The 15,476-nt window shown below is 39.5% G+C and overlaps 2 protein-coding genes across 2 annotated transcripts in view; one reads left to right on the top strand and one right to left on the bottom strand.

Annotated features, from left to right (window-relative positions):
* The window catches only part of GKN2 (gastrokine 2), a 129,762-nt gene that overhangs the window by 44,733 nt on the left and 69,553 nt on the right, over positions 1-15,476 (bottom strand). The window lies entirely within an intron of this gene.
* LOC120399559 (gastrokine-2-like) lies at positions 4,570-11,517 on the top strand. The gene is made up of 5 exons (XM_039527934.1): positions 4,570-4,656; positions 5,974-6,111; positions 7,688-7,798; positions 9,367-9,493; positions 10,892-11,517. The coding sequence occupies exons 1-5, from the start codon at positions 4,633-4,635 to the stop codon at positions 10,981-10,983; spliced, it is 492 nt and encodes a 163-aa protein (XP_039383868.1). The 5' UTR covers positions 4,570-4,632; the 3' UTR covers positions 10,984-11,517.

The raw sequence follows: 15,476 nt of genomic DNA, 5'->3' as shown, positions 1-15,476 counted from the left end.
CTTGTAAAAGCCTTGATAAATGCATGAGAGACAAGGTGGGTGAGATAATAACTATTATTGGACCAACTTCCATTGATGAAAGAGGCAAGCTTATGAGCTATACAGAGCTCTTCAAGTCTAAAATACAGACATACCCCATTGACGTCCATAGTTCTTGAGGCAAGCTTTATACTATGATTCATACAGTACATGTATATAAAGGGCCTGTATGTGAAAGGAGGTTAGGGTACACTGAAGAATGGCTCTTTGATTCCGATAAGGAGAGTGGGTGTACTGAGGGCAGAATTAAGGTGTACAGAAAGCAAAGCCAAGATTGGCATGGAGGCCGTAAATGAAAAATTCCTGATTTGGGGTTTGAGGGTTTTTTTTAGGAGAAGGGCTTATAATTAAAATTTTTCATATAAATTTAAAGTCTGTGAAAGGGTCCAGATTGACAGTCCAGAAGAGTGAACTCTTCTATCCACGATTCACACACGATACAGCACAGATTCCTAGCACATACTTGTAGTGTATGATTCATAGATCATAAAGCTTGCCTTATGAACTCATGAACTGTATAATCATGAAGCAATGAATTCCAGGAGAAAACAGCCAGCCACAGACAATTCCTCCATTCCCAGCACATTTTAAGATTTTTACTAATCCCTTTGGGTTTTATTCTTCCACCAGTTTGGAAGCAGATTGAGTTTGCTTGGTTACACCGGCCTGCATTTCAAGAAAAGTGTCTAAATGACCACAAATTAAGTCTAGTGGGAGACGGACTTTTCCTTTTTTCTTTTTTACTGTTTGAGCTGCTGTCAGCTCTTTTCTTGTGGCTATTTCACTAGACTTTCATTTTTAATCCCTATACACAGCCTCAATTCTCTTCTTACACAGGATGCTGTGATGCAAGAAATGTCAAAACAAGGCAAGAATCAAAGTGCAGCAGGGTTTTTCATTTATTTTTGGAGGAATTATGCAGCACCTTCAGGAATCTTCAAACTTGTGCCATGGCCTACTTTGCTCTCTTACTGGTATTTCTCTGCATAACTTCCCCCTCTAGCAGGAACTAGAATGAAGTATTTTAGAAGTATTTATTTTTAAAGCCAAAGTTTGCACAAGCTGAAGAATGGAGGTTTCAGTCACTTATCAAACCCCAGCTCTAAAGAAATGCTGCTCAGCAACAACAAAACAAAACAAAAAAACCCATTGTCCATCTGTCATCTAGCTGCCTGAGAATGAGAGCCCAAGTCCCCTAAGTATCTCAAGAAACCACATCCAAAAGAGAATTTAAAGAAATTTAATCCATCCATAGGCTCTTCATTCCATTTTCTATCCAGGGTTGAAACAAAGATCTCATGTCACTTTGCCCCTTCCCAAAGTTTGTGTACCTCAATGCACACACCCACTTAGCATCTATGCAAATGTGCTTCTTGCCATTTCAAGCACTGGTCTGAAGATGACCATTCTAGAGAGTAGCTGACATTTCTGACACAGTGCACAGTAGGTGCCAGGCTGAATAGGGCCCTCCAGACCACAAGCAAGCAGAGAATGAGCTCCTCAACTCAGATCTCTCACAGAATGCTCTGAAAATTTGTATAATCACATGACTTAGACAACACTTAGTCGAAAGGGTTTTGAAAATAAGACTATGATGAAAACAGACTGAGAAAAGGGGGAAACTCTAGACCAAACTCCATGGTCTATTTAATGCTCATGTTTGAATCATTAATCATCTCAAACAGAAGGCTATGATGAAGACTGTTGACAGGGAATGTGTTACCCAGCCTCATAGATAAATATATAACACACAAAATATTTAGTTTGCTCCAGTGTTTCTCTTCTGTTCGTAGTGAGAAAAATAAATATTTTATCTGGGGGCTTTTGTTCAGATCCAACCTTGATAAAATATATAAGGTCAGTACAAGACATACAAATTCATTTTCTTCAGAGTTTTGTGTCAAATCAGCATCAAATCCAGGTTGCCTTCAGAATGAAGACACTTGTAAGTAGTTTTGATAACCTACATTTTCTGTTAAATGGTTTGTATTTTAGTACATTTAGGGCCCAACTCTGGGCTGTTCTGAGAGTCCATGGTTCCCATGGAAGTCAATGGGATAGATAAGATAAGATATAAGAAAATGGGAGGTGGGATTGGGAAGGGGCTCAGCACCTGACAAGACTGTGCCCTTAGGCCTAATTTTTCACTATTAGTGGCCACTAATTTGGGGTGCCCTGATTTTTTGGAGTTCAACTTGAGACCCTGAGGACCTGATTTTGAGACATGCCAAGCACCCACACTCAATTTAGTCAACGGGACCCAGATTTACCACGGTATTTCAGGACCTAAAGATGAAGATAGGCACCTAATGGACGTTACAAAAGCTCCTAAGCAGGAGAGGTGTCTAACTTCCATTTAAAGTCAATGGGAGGTAGGTGCCTATCTCAGGCCCTTTTGTGAAGGCCCCTAATCCTGCAACAATACATCAAGGTATAATCCTGGTCTTGTTGAAGTCATTGGCAAAACTCCCATTGACTTCGATGGGGCCAAATTTCATGCTATATTGTGAAGCCCTTACTCAGTTTTAACTCTTTCCTTGCTGAGTGATGACTGATGCCCTGTTCCTGAGAACCAATGAGACTAGGCACATGAATAAACTTAAGTACATGCATAAAGTGTGGGCAGGAACATGACCTGAGTGAGGACTGCAGGATTTGACTCCAGGTTTTTAAAAAAATGCTCTCTAAATAATCAAGAACGCTGCATAGAGAATGCTAGCTTGTCAACCAATTAAATCATACTTTAAATATTTTGGGGGACAGGACATGACACTTAATTGAGGAAGAAATCTCATAGTTCTGTATGTAGGAAAATAGCTATTGAGTTAAGTTAGAAGCGTCCCATTCTACTTAATGGACCAAATTCCAATCTCAATTACACTAGTATAAAACTGGAGTAACAATAGAATCACTCTGGTGATTGAGATCAGAATCTAGCCTTACAGGTGTTACATTATTAATTAGAATGATCCACCTAAGTGCAGTTGTACTATGTAGCCCTTGTGAATAGAAAAGATAAAATAAATGAATTATAAAATCCCACTCAGTAATTTACGTGAGTTTGTGGAAAATCAGACTGCAGAGTTGCTTATTACCATGTGATTTTAGTTGCATTTGGCAATTAAAAAGGACCTGAAGAGTATATAGAAATCTCCCTTAATGTTTTCCATGCTGTATTACAGATTCTGCTTCTTGTCGTTCTGGGTGTCTTTATAAATCCAGTCTTTGCAAGTAATGTAAGTAGAGGGCCATGTGTCAAGTTTTATGATTCTTCTTTCATGGATCTGCTTTGCCATATTGTTTATGAGATTACCATCCTTATTAAATCAAAATATGGATCTTTCTTTATGAGTCACTCTCTGCTAATATGTGAATTAATGTAACATATTTTTGACAATGTTTCCATTAAATTCTCCACACTCCTGCTGTTGCTTACCTTGTAAAAATCAGTCTCCAAAAGCAAAAAACATTTGCTCATATTTTATTTGAAAAATATAGCATTGCCAAGTTATATACAAATAAACTTAAGTTGAACTCTCCCAGTACTTTTCTTCATTATAACTTGGCTCATTAGCGACAATAGTAGGCAATGAGCTTGCTTGCTTTAAAGTACTTATCTATGGTTCTCTTAGCTATTGTGTTAATTAATAAAAATGACACTATAACACTGTATCAGAGGGGTAGCCGTGTTAGTCTGGTTCTGTAGAAGCAGCAAAGAATCCTGTGGCACCTTATAGACTAACAGACGTTTTGCAGCATGAGCTTTCGTGGGTGAATACCCACTTCTTCGGATGCAAGTAGTGGAAATTTCCAGGGACAGATATATTGCTTGCTTATATAGACCTGTCCCTGGAAATTTCCACTACTTGCATCCGAAGAAGTGGGTATTCACCCACGAAAGCTCATGCTGCAAAATGTCTGTTAGTCTATAACGTGCCACAGGATTCTTTGCTGCTACTATAACACTGAAATCTCATGCAGGTGGCTGAACATCTTCTATATGGGTAGGGATAGACTAGCAGGTGGATACCCTCTAAAAACTATCTGGAAGGAACAGCTTCCTTTATAATGTAGCCCTGAGGATTAATCTGTTGGTCTGTATAAAATGTCTTTTTGATAAAAGTATGTAGGCTTTATAGATTATAGAATTATTGCAATAGAAATATAAAATGTCTATAGACATCCAGGCCAGACACCCTGGCCAATTTCCTGCGTGATGCTGAAAGTAACCTTTAGGACCCTTACTCAGAAAAGTAATAATAGAATACAAACCTACGTAAATGTCTGGGGACCTTTGAATGTCTGAAGACCTTTTGCCTAGTAAAGGGTGGAAAGTGGGGATTTCTGCCCACAAATCTAACAAGTACACCACAGATGCATATATACCTGTCGTTCATACGCACATAAAATGTTGGCCTATGAGGGATGGTACCCTAACCTTTCCGTGGGGGAAAGACAAATTTGGGCATAGGATTTCCGAATAAGCCCTATAAGAAGGGTGTTGATACACCATATGGTAGGCAATACATCCAGCTATTTCCTTATCGTCTCACCTTGTCCCCCCCTCCCCCCCATGAAGGCTGTTAACTACTGATGGTATTATTTCTTTTCACAGCTGTAAGTATAAAGGAATCTAATTTCTGCTTTATCTTTTAAAAGTATCTAGTTTATAGAGGTAAACTTATACTTAGTCTTTTTATTATTTCCTTTTAAAATAAGTGTGAAACCACACTTAAGTGTCTATTGCACAAAGTAAATTTGTCATAGGTATCTCTCTTATAGAACTGTGATATTTGTAACTTTGTAATCTCAAACTGCTTTTAACATTTTACATTTACTTATTGTTTCATTGATTTTAAATAAAAGGTCTTGATTGACTAATTTTGTCTCAGTGTAAGTTCCTGTCATATACCCCAATCTCCTTATATAAATTCTGTGAAGCCTGATTTAGGACGAACTCTTATCTTCTGATCACACATATTGGCAAACCATACCCATATTATTAATATCTATTAATTATTACTAACATTACTAATTAATTAGAAAATTAATTACCAAATAAAACTAAATTAAGTGGATAAATTCCACTGACCCTACTAACCCACCCCAAATCAGGCTACAATAACCATCCTCAAAGTTTCATGCATTTTATTTCTGCAATGGCCTGAGATGATCTTGAATGGGAAACCTAAGGCACCATTCCTTAGAACCTAGTGGAAAAGATAGTACTAGTAACAAATAGGCTAGCCTTCCTACATTTTCACAACCAATAGATCCTTTGGTAGTAGGAGTTAGAGCAGAGATTCACCAACTTTTTCATAACATTGGTCACATCTTAATGGAGGGTTTTGTCTTGTGGAAGCCTGCTTCCCTTAGTCATTACACAAACCACCACCCACCCCTCAGGCAACTGCAACATTTGCTTACATGAAAAATGTTAATTACATGTAATTATTTTTACTTTCATTTAATGCAATTATCATCTGGAAATAAGGAAAAGGAATGAGCATCATATGGCCAATGAAGTCTTTGGGCATCAGCAAATATTCAGTAGACCACAGTCTGGGAACAGCTGGGTTAAACCTAATCCTATCCCGTAAACCAAGCAGTAATCCTAACCTTATTTTTAGCCTTCAGGCAAGGAATAACCCTAATCCTAATCCTGGGCCAAACGGTAAATATAAATTTAACTATAATCATAACCGTAGACCGAATTGTACCCTAACCATAGGGTGAGTAGTGGAAGTTGTTTAGAAGTGGACGTAAATCTGAATCAGACCTTTCCCCACTACTAGGTATCTAACTGAGTTGGACTTTTATGTATTAGCTTCCCTACTATTCTGATGTCACCATTCTTCTCTGTTAAATGCAACTGTTTGAGAGACATTTCTGGTTGCAATACAATGTTATCTGACAATAAATCTTTGATTTTAGAATATCCAGCTCATAAATCAGGGAAATGATGGGGGAACTGTCTACCAGACAGTGAACATCAATCATGATGTTAACGTTGCTATATTCAACATTTATTCCGGAGCGCACTCCTCCAATGCAATCTTCGACTATGACCATGTAAGTGTCAAAAGAGGTGATCTGGTTGCTTTGTTCATCTTACATACTGTTCACTGCAAATAGAATAAAAATATGTACTTTCAGCAGCTTGAAAGATGTGCTTTATTCCTCTGAAAGCTCTCACTGGAAAGGAATGACATTAGACTTGAAAGCAAATGGCTAATCCATCCACTAATGAAAGATGAAGTAATTTAGCATCTTTTTTAGATCATATGGAAAGAAGCTAGCCCCCTGGTTAAATTCTTAAGATCATTTTTTGTCTACCCCCACAGTAGATATTATTTCTTAATAAATGAACAGACAGGCATGGAAGCTATCTGTGTTAAAAAATACAAAATTCCATTATGAATAGAGCAAAAGACAAACTACCATTTTATACATGTAAATGGTAACACTTACATCAATGTTCCATTTAGAAATAATTTATTAACCCTTAATAAATTATTAGTAGAAGTTTTAATAAATGATTAATAAATTGTTATAGATTGTTATAGAGTCTAACAGGTCAATAGGCTGTTTATAACCAACTATAACACTTTCTAATGATGTGCTTACAACCTTCTATAGCACACACTACTCAAGTCTGTAACATGCTTATAACACCTATTAATCATTTGTTAACCCTTTATCAATATTTTTAACTGGAACCTTAACATGCAGTGTGACCATGTTAACTGTAATGCTGGATTTTGCTTGACCTCTATACCAGGGCATAAGATGTGTTAGGAGCTTTCTGCTCTGATGTCCTTCATGTTAAGGACTGTTCTGATCTCCGTGCAAGGACTGCTCTCTGCTAGCATTCTTTAATGGACTAACCACCCCAAAGGGGACATGGAAGAGGCAGTGTAGTCCCTGGTGGCCAACAGAGCTGGCAAGAATTTGAGTCAAGTGCATATTTCAGTCTCCTACAGACCCATGCAATAGATGTGCAAGCTCCTGAAACATTAAATAAATAAATGCCCTTTTCTTAGAGATATTTACATTTTCCAAGCAGATTTCTGAGCACTTAGGTCTTTATATTAAATCCCAAGAAGTGAAAGCCAAGATATCTAATATTTAACTGGTATTCCCTACCACCGCTGCTTTGGAATTCATCTATTTGATATATATTCAGAACTAATTCATAGTGAAAACACTAGATTATAAAATCATACAAAGGCCAGCTGGAGTCACATTCTGACATTATTCCACATTTTCGTCAGTGTAAATGTAAGTAGATTTTAGCCTAGGTGTCTTGTATCTCTTGCTGGACCTACCATCTGAACTGGGTAGACTGTGATTTGCTACATAATCCTTAAGGCTGTTTGGAGGTTGCATGAGTGTATTTTTAGAAGCAAAATACATTGCACAAATGTCTCTGTGGCGTAGCTGCATTGAAATCCATAGAGTTACATAAGAGATGAATTTCATCCAGTGCATTGAACTCTGATTCTTGTCAAACTAGAAGCAAGGTGCAAGTGTGAAGCAGCTTGTAAATATCTCAAGTACCCTGATTTGCAAGAATTTTTAAAATAGGATAAATTAATTGGAAATGAAAGGAAAAGATTTCCTGAAACTTGTGGTTGTTTTTTCACAGGGTATAATTGCTTACCATATGCCATACAAGAAGATATGTGTTGTTTCCAGAATGAACAGGGCAACCTTTCCAACTTTAAACCAACTTGAGGACATGGTCAATAATCAAAGGGTAACTAAGACAAATAATAGTTATATGTGGTGTGACAGACCCAGACCAGTGGGGTACAGGAGTCTGGTCCTGTTGGTTTCCAGGAAGTGGGCGGGCTACAGGAGTCTGGTCCTATTAGTATCCAGGAAGTGGGCGGGCTACAGGAGTCTGGTAGAGGGCAAATATACTGGTCACTGGATGAGTAGTTTTCTGTTCCCTGAGTGACCAGAGCAGGGGCTGCACTAGCGTAATCAGGAACCTGCTAGAACCAATTAAGGCAGACAGGCTGATTAGAACACCCGCAGCCAATCAAGGCAGGCTAATCAGGACACCTGGGTTTAAAAAGGAGCTCACTTCAGTTTGTGGTGTGTGTGTGAGGAGCTGGGAGTAAGAGGCGCAAGGAGCTGAGAGTGAGAGGGTGTGCTGCTGGAGGACTAAGGAGTACAAGCGTTATCAGACACCAGGAGGAAGGTCCTGTGGTTTGGAGGAGGCCATGGGGAAGTAGCTCAGGGAGTTGTAGCTGTCATGCAGCTGTTACAGGAGACACTATAGACAGCTGCAATCCACAGGGCCATGGGCTGGAACCCTGAGTAGAGGGCGGGCCTGGGTTATAAATAAATAAATAATAAATAATATTGGGTTCCCCCCAAACCTCCCAACTCCTGATCAGATGCTGGAGGAGTTGACCCAGATGGTGGCGAGCAAATCTGCCAATAAGCGCAGGACCCACCAAGGTAGAGGAGGAACTTTGTCACAGTGGTATATGCTTTTACACCTCTTTAGGCTAAATCCTGGATTCACTGATGTCAATGGCAAAACTACCAATGAACTCAACAGGAACAGAATTTGGCCCTAAGACATTGTTTCCTTACACATTAATCTCACTTTAAGTGTGTATATTATATTTTTACACACACACACACACGAGTTGGCAGCCACTGGATCAATATAATACTGTCTTTCAAATGAGTTGTAAAACTGAGCATCTACTCACCGGTGGTTTTAAAAGTTCCTTTGGCACTTTTTGTACGGGTATTAATCCTAGTGCCCTAACCAAATTTCAACTTGTCTAAATTCTCCCAAGCATTTTCAATCAGATGTGGTATTCTTCACTTCCTATTCTAAACTATTGTACCATGAGGCCGAACAGATGCCACATTCCAAGACATAGGTGGCTACATTTTAGAAACAACTGAAAGGATCCTTCTATACATATAGTTTAGGGTCTGGTTTTCCTCTCAGTTCTCTTGGTTTTATAACAGTATAATTCTACTGACCTAAAGGAATTTCTGCTGATTTCCACTGGAGTAAGTGAGAGGAGAATCAGGCTTATAGGTTCCCATCATGCTCAGAAGTGAATGCACACAACTCTCATTGAGACCTGCACATATTCATCTACAGAGATAAATTGGCCTGTAGTCTGTGAAATGGTTTAGGGAATCCATCAAGATATTAGATGCTATATAAATGCATTATTACCATCATAAGTATTATTAACAATACAAAAGAAGCTGGGAAGCCAGCTAGATGTCAGGGCTGATTAATGCTTTTGGCCAAAGCAAGTGGTTAATCTTCCATCATTTTTTCAGGACCTGAATTCCCTCCACAGAAGCTATAGGATATCCCGCAACTATGTCAGAAATGTGGCTGGACTTGGGGCACCCATCCAGGCAACATGTGGAGGACTTTCCACCTACTGGGCTACTGAATATGACAGTGAGTTCAGCCTGAGCTTAATGAGAAATGTATTTATTAATTATTATGATGATTATTGTGGTAGTGCCTAGAAGCACATTGTGCTAAGTACTGTAGAAACACAGAACAAAAAGACACTTCCCCCCTCAATAGGGTGACCAGACAGCAAGTGTAAAATCGGGACAGGGAGTCGAGGGTAATAGGTGCCTGTATAAGAAAAAGCCCCCAAAATTGGGACTGTCCCTATAAAATCGGGACATCTGGTCACCTTACCCCTCAAAGAGCTTGTAGTCTAAACAGATTTAGTGAAAGCAGCCTTGAAAAGTGTATGTAATGATTTTCTATTTTTTATATTGGCTGGAAGAGTACACTCAGCATCTGAAACAACCTTCACTAATTACATTCAAATGACTAATGGTCAAAACTTCCTAGGCCTGATTCTACATCCCCCTCCCCCACAAAAATAGGTTTGGAAAAAACTTTGGCTTTAAAAATGTTTCATTCTTTGCAAATTTTTATCATGAGATTATCAAAAATGTTATGAAAACCATTAGAGAAACTTGCTGGAAACTGTGGCACATAATAGTCTGGTCTCTTGTGTGCTGTAATACTTTGGTCTAACTTAGGTTGTTGGGTTAGTGTACAGGTGCTGTTTGGTGTTTGGCCTGTGATACACAGGAGGTCAGATTAGATGTTCTGATGGTCCCTTCTGGACTTCAACTCTGTGGCTCTGGTTATTTGCAATCATTTTTTTTTACCAGCTTTAGTTACGCCAATATAAAATTGGACTTACATGGTGCTTGATTAGGTCCCGTGCTTCTATTAATGAGGGGTACAGTAGCCTAGTATTTCATAAATACTAATATGTACATAGAAGGCCTGATTCTCCTCTCATGTAGATGGATATAAATCAGGAGTCTCTCCAGTGACATCACACTGTAATGTAAAAGAGGCAGAAGTGAAACTTTTCAACATACAGCCTTTTCAGTATTCAAGGGACCACCTGAGAAGAAATGTAACTTGTTTACATGGGGATATTTTGAGGTGGTCTTTTAAAAACAGGAAGCCGTGTAAGGAATGTGGTTGCTCAGACATGAGTCACTGTATATCCATATACAATGGAAATTGACTGACTTCAAGATCCAAAAATTCACTTTGTGCCTAGAGTCTTGATTTCATACAGCCTCAACAGAAACCTTGAAGGACACCTGTTTTTGCTGGTTGCGCAACCATTTATTCCACAAGATCAGGAATGAAGGTGGTTGGCATTTTAGGAGATTAATTTTTAAGAGGTTGGTTTAAGTGGTTTCTACTAGAACTGCTTTTATTTGAACAATGCATTTCAGATGTTTTTATGAATGCAAAGATTTTGAGGGTTTTGTTGTTGCTGGAATGACTTATCCTGTCTTTATTTTGTAGGACCACAAAATTTACTTAGTGGTACTGGCTGCGTGGGTGTTAAACTTTTCATTCTGGATGTGAACCTGTGTGGCGGCCTTAAGCTCTTCTAACCAAGAGACATAGCAGAAGCTTATAATATTTCAGCCTCACGACTCACCACTATTTTACTCAGTCTCATTCCAGAGAATGGCTGATCTCTGGCTCTTCTTTGCAAAGCCTGTGCTGACATGCAGCCACAGAAAACACTCCAACTGTGAATGGCAATAAAAATAAAATGATGATTGGAAAAACATACAGACCATGGCCAATACAATTTCTGACAGCATCAATATTTGGAACAAAGAGTGGAATCCACAGCTTTACTTGTGAATGCTCACAGTTAACCCACACCAGATATCACATTTCACACCTGTTCCCTTCTCTGTAATGAGCTGAACCAACCAACACCCTTGAACAGCCCCTAATCTGAATACACCAGGCTGCTGGAGAATTTGAAATCTGGATCGGAATTTTGTGGCCGGGGCATGTCTCTAGCTGAAATGACATGTGTGTTTAAATGTGTCAGAAAGGAAAGAAGAAAAGTCTGATAACTCTGCTGTTAGTTTCTACAAATGCTTTCAGTAAAGATTTCTTTGGCTGATCTTTCAATCAGTCAGCCAGCCTGCCAGGCAGTATATCTGTATCTATCTATCCAGGTACTTATAACAGCATTCAGTAGCATAGTATCTAAGCTCTTTATTCAGTCCTTATCTGCCTAAATTCTTTTGTAGTCTGACTGCCATTGTACTGAAATCAATAGGAATTTTGCCTGAGCAAAGATTGCAGTATACCTTGCTAGATACCTTGTATTATTAAAATAAATCACATTTTGTCTTTTCCTTGCCCAGTGCTGTCATTTTGACATCAAGCCTGTTACTATGGAAACATAGTTACAGGGAAATTGCTCTGAAATGACACATTTCCACATCAGTAACCAAAGACTTCATCAAGATAAATGCTATTATTTGGAAACCGTAAGAACAAATAATGACTGCACTCTTACAGAATACGCTCCTTGAACCTCAAAGATCAGATCTGAACATACCCATCAGAGAGAGTGAAATCCCAGCCTGGATTTTGCTTAGACAGAGGTGAAGAGGTCATATTTTGTTTTGGGCTTTGCAAAACTTCTGTGGTTAGGTTTTGACTTTACAAAACCAAATCAAAACTCAGCAATGCTTAGGATCCAGGGCTCATTTTATCTTAATCATTCAATTTCTGGAGTGGATTGTTCATACAAAAGTTGTTAGTTTTGTCCCACCTGGGCTGGAATAGGAGGAGAAAAATATTTCCCAGATGCCTCCAAAGAAGGCGAAAGGAAAGCAGTTCTTATGACTGCGTTTATATTGTGGTGATGGTCATTTTGTTGGCAGTGTTCTGTAGAGTATAAATGAATTGTTAGATAAGAGACAGACAAGGTGGGTGAGGTAATTGGACCAACTTTTATTTGACCAACTTCTATTGGTGAAAGAGACAAGCTTTCGAGCTATACAGAGCTCTTCTTCAGGTCTCAAAAAGAAGACAAGCTCTGTGTAGCTCCAACATTTGTCTCTTTCACCAACAGAAGTTGGTCCAATAAAAGATATTACCTCACCCACCTTGTCTCTCTAATATCCTGGGACCAACAGAGCTGCAACACCATTATTAGATAAGAGTCAGTGACAGAAATAAAACATAGATCTTCTGACTCACAACCTTGTGCTCTAACCACTAGACCATGATCCTTTCTACTTATTAGTTTTCTTATTTAATATTTAGATTGCAGTAGCACTGGGACAACCAGATCAGGGCCCCATTGTTCTGGGTGCTGTACCAAAAAGCTTACAGTCTGAAAGTGATAGAGTAATGAATAATTCTTTACTTATAACATGTTTGTCAGGTTTTCTCCAAGTCTATTTTTACACTGCAGTTTGGAAGGGATGAGTCAGACACTGACAATTGTTTGAACATGGGGCTTTAGGCAGAATAAGGTTGTATTCTCTAGTTCTCACCTGCCAGTGGAGGTGTTTTTCAGTCACACATTGCTAACAGGAACTCTGTGACTCCTCACAAGCTGGTAAAACACCTCTAACATTGCAGCTTATTTTTGCTGTTAAAATAAAAATACAGTAGGATTTTTTTTAATCTCTTCAGGATTATGTAAACTGAAGTTTGTAAATCTGAATGTTTTATTATATGCTGGTTTGCTCCCTCTTGCTGGGCATATGTGATGAGCCTTTTACTTTAAATCCTTTGGAACATCAGTTCAAAGGACCTAATGCTCATTCGAACACACAGTGCCTTACTGGTGCTGTTTGCATATGCATGCATTACAGCACAATTAAATGTAAATTGCCTACTTAAATGCTACTGCCTTATTTAGACTTGAGCGTTACAGGGTTCATATTATGTCAACAATATCTCCATGTACCAAACATGGGCTATGTAATGCCATAAGAATTAACTAATCACTTACATTTGACTAGTGAAGACTGCAGTTAACTCAGTACTAGGTTGTGTGGGCTAATAATTGAAAGTCAGGATAGCTGGGTTCTATTCTTGGCTCTGTCACGCCTGGATCCTGGTTTGAGGCTGGGGATTAGGTATGACATAGGTGACTGGACATCGAGAATGAGGCAGCAGTGCGCATGCCCAGAACTTAGGCACCGAAGGAATTTTTACAGTGGAAATTTAGATGCTGAGTGACTTTAGGCACCTACAGCGTTTGGCGGCAGCTGAGCGGGTTTTGATGTTTGCAGTGGTGCCTAAAACTGGGACTTAGGTGTCTAACCTCCTTTGTGGATCTGGCCGTAGGTCACTGGGTAAACTTGAGTAAATCATTCAAGCCCAATGTCACAAAATGGTGTGCTCCTTTGAGGGTCAGAGGCCTGGGGACAGCCAGCCCTGTTTGATTATCAGACCCAGCTAGGAAGGGGTCAGATGATCATAGAATCATAGAAATGTAGGGCTGGAAGGGACCTTAAGAGGTCCCTTGATGCCTATAAAGGGTTGAGATTGGTTAGTGTCTTCCTTCAGATCTCTCTGCGACTCGCCCTGGAGCAGAGATAGAAGTGCAATTGGAAAGGCCCGTAGGCCCTGCAGTCTGCGTTGGTCAAGGGAACATCAACAAGGTACCACTCTGAGATCTTTGTTTGTGTTACTTTGAGAGTTTTGTGTGTAAATTAATAAACTCTGTACTGAGAGAAGGACCTGAAAGAGACTTGGATGTGTCTTTAGTCCTTCTGGGTCTGGAAGACACAGGCCGGCAGCCCTACACCCAAATTTTCAAAAGCTGCTTCCAATTCTGAGTGTGTCTGTTTTTTTGAGTGACCCACTTTAGATGCCTGATTTTCAGAAGTGCTGGGCACCCTCAGTTCCCATTAACTACAATTTGGAGTGGTAGGTGCAAGATACCAGTGGGAATCAGCTGGACCCTAGTGATCTCCATTAGGCTATGCAAAATCAGAGGCACCCAAAATTATAAAGGTCATTTTTGACAATAGTGGCCTTAACTTCTGCTTATCTAGTTTATAAAAATTGCTTCGCTATATTGCTGTGGTGTTGTGAGAAGGTAAAGTGTGAATACAGGTAAAGTGCTTCAAAATTGTTGAAATGGAGATGCTAGAAAAAGGGAAGACCTATGAGACCATTCACTTCATTTCCTGTCCAGGGCAGGACTGTTCTCTATGGCTCATTTTCTAGTGTTTTGGCCAGTCTAGTATTAAATTTCTCAAGCAATGTGGCCTCCTCCACTTCTTTTGGGTGACTATACCACAGCATAATATCTCTCACTGTCAGGAAAACATTAAATATACATGCATTGAATTAGTGGTATTATTTGACAAGCTCTAATCAATAGGAAGATGCTGGACCAGGGTGCCCGGATATTATAGCAGAGAGGCCAAATATTGCAGAAACAAAGTCAGGTGAATTGAAGAGGAAGAATTCATCCAACCCATTGGAACACATGAATGACCTAGAGGGAAATAAATCCACTTGGCCACTGGGTGCCAGTCTTGAACCACATTTTATCTGAATATGATTTGTTAAAAAAAAATTAAACAGCAGCCCCATCATGACATGCACATAAGGGTCCCGATCTCTAGCTGCTATAAACTGATGTGGCTCCATTGGTGTCCATGAAGGTATGCTGACTTCCACCAGCGGAGGATCTGGCCCAATGAACCTAAGTAATCACTGAATGTTATTATTGTAACCCTCATCCTTTCTCTCCTTCTCTGCTTCTTTTTGTTGCTGTGACTCATGGCCTCATGCCTAACACGTGGTTTTTGTTTTTGTTTAAGCAAATTCCCAGCAGAGTCAGGGATAAAGTAGTACATCTCATGGAATATGCACGGAACGTAGTCAGCAAAAGGGCACAGCCACATTCCCATGCATAAGGCCAGGCCACTGGGTCCTCCCAAACTGCTGCTCTGACATGACACTAGTTGCAGGCTAAGGAAAGAATCTGTACGGAAGGAAGGTGACAAGACTGTGCAATTGTGGTCTTTTCTGGCATGTGCAGATGCCCGCTTCCACCTCCCAGCTGAGACCCTAGCTGCTCGTCATCCAAGCAATGATGGCA

The sequence above is a fragment of the Mauremys reevesii genome, linkage group 2, assembly GCF_016161935.1.
Source record: "Mauremys reevesii isolate NIE-2019 linkage group 2, ASM1616193v1, whole genome shotgun sequence".
NCBI classification, from domain to species: domain Eukaryota; kingdom Metazoa; phylum Chordata; order Testudines; family Geoemydidae; genus Mauremys; species Mauremys reevesii.
Note: the sequence above shows the minus strand (reverse complement) of the source record. Positions and strands in the feature narration are given on the sequence as shown.

What these genes read in the sequence shown, in the direction of transcription:
- LOC120399559 (XM_039527934.1), top strand. Translation starts at nt 4,633, where the DNA reads ATGGTATTATTTCTTTTCACAGCT. An exon ending in TATTATTTCTTTTCACAGCT is followed by an intron (nt 4,657 to 5,973) that starts GTAAGTATAAAG and finishes CTTTGATTTTAG; the next exon opens with AATATCCAGCTCATAAATCA. An exon ending in CTGGGCTACTGAATATGACA is followed by an intron (nt 9,494 to 10,891) that starts GTGAGTTCAGCC and finishes TTTATTTTGTAG; the next exon opens with GACCACAAAATTTACTTAGT.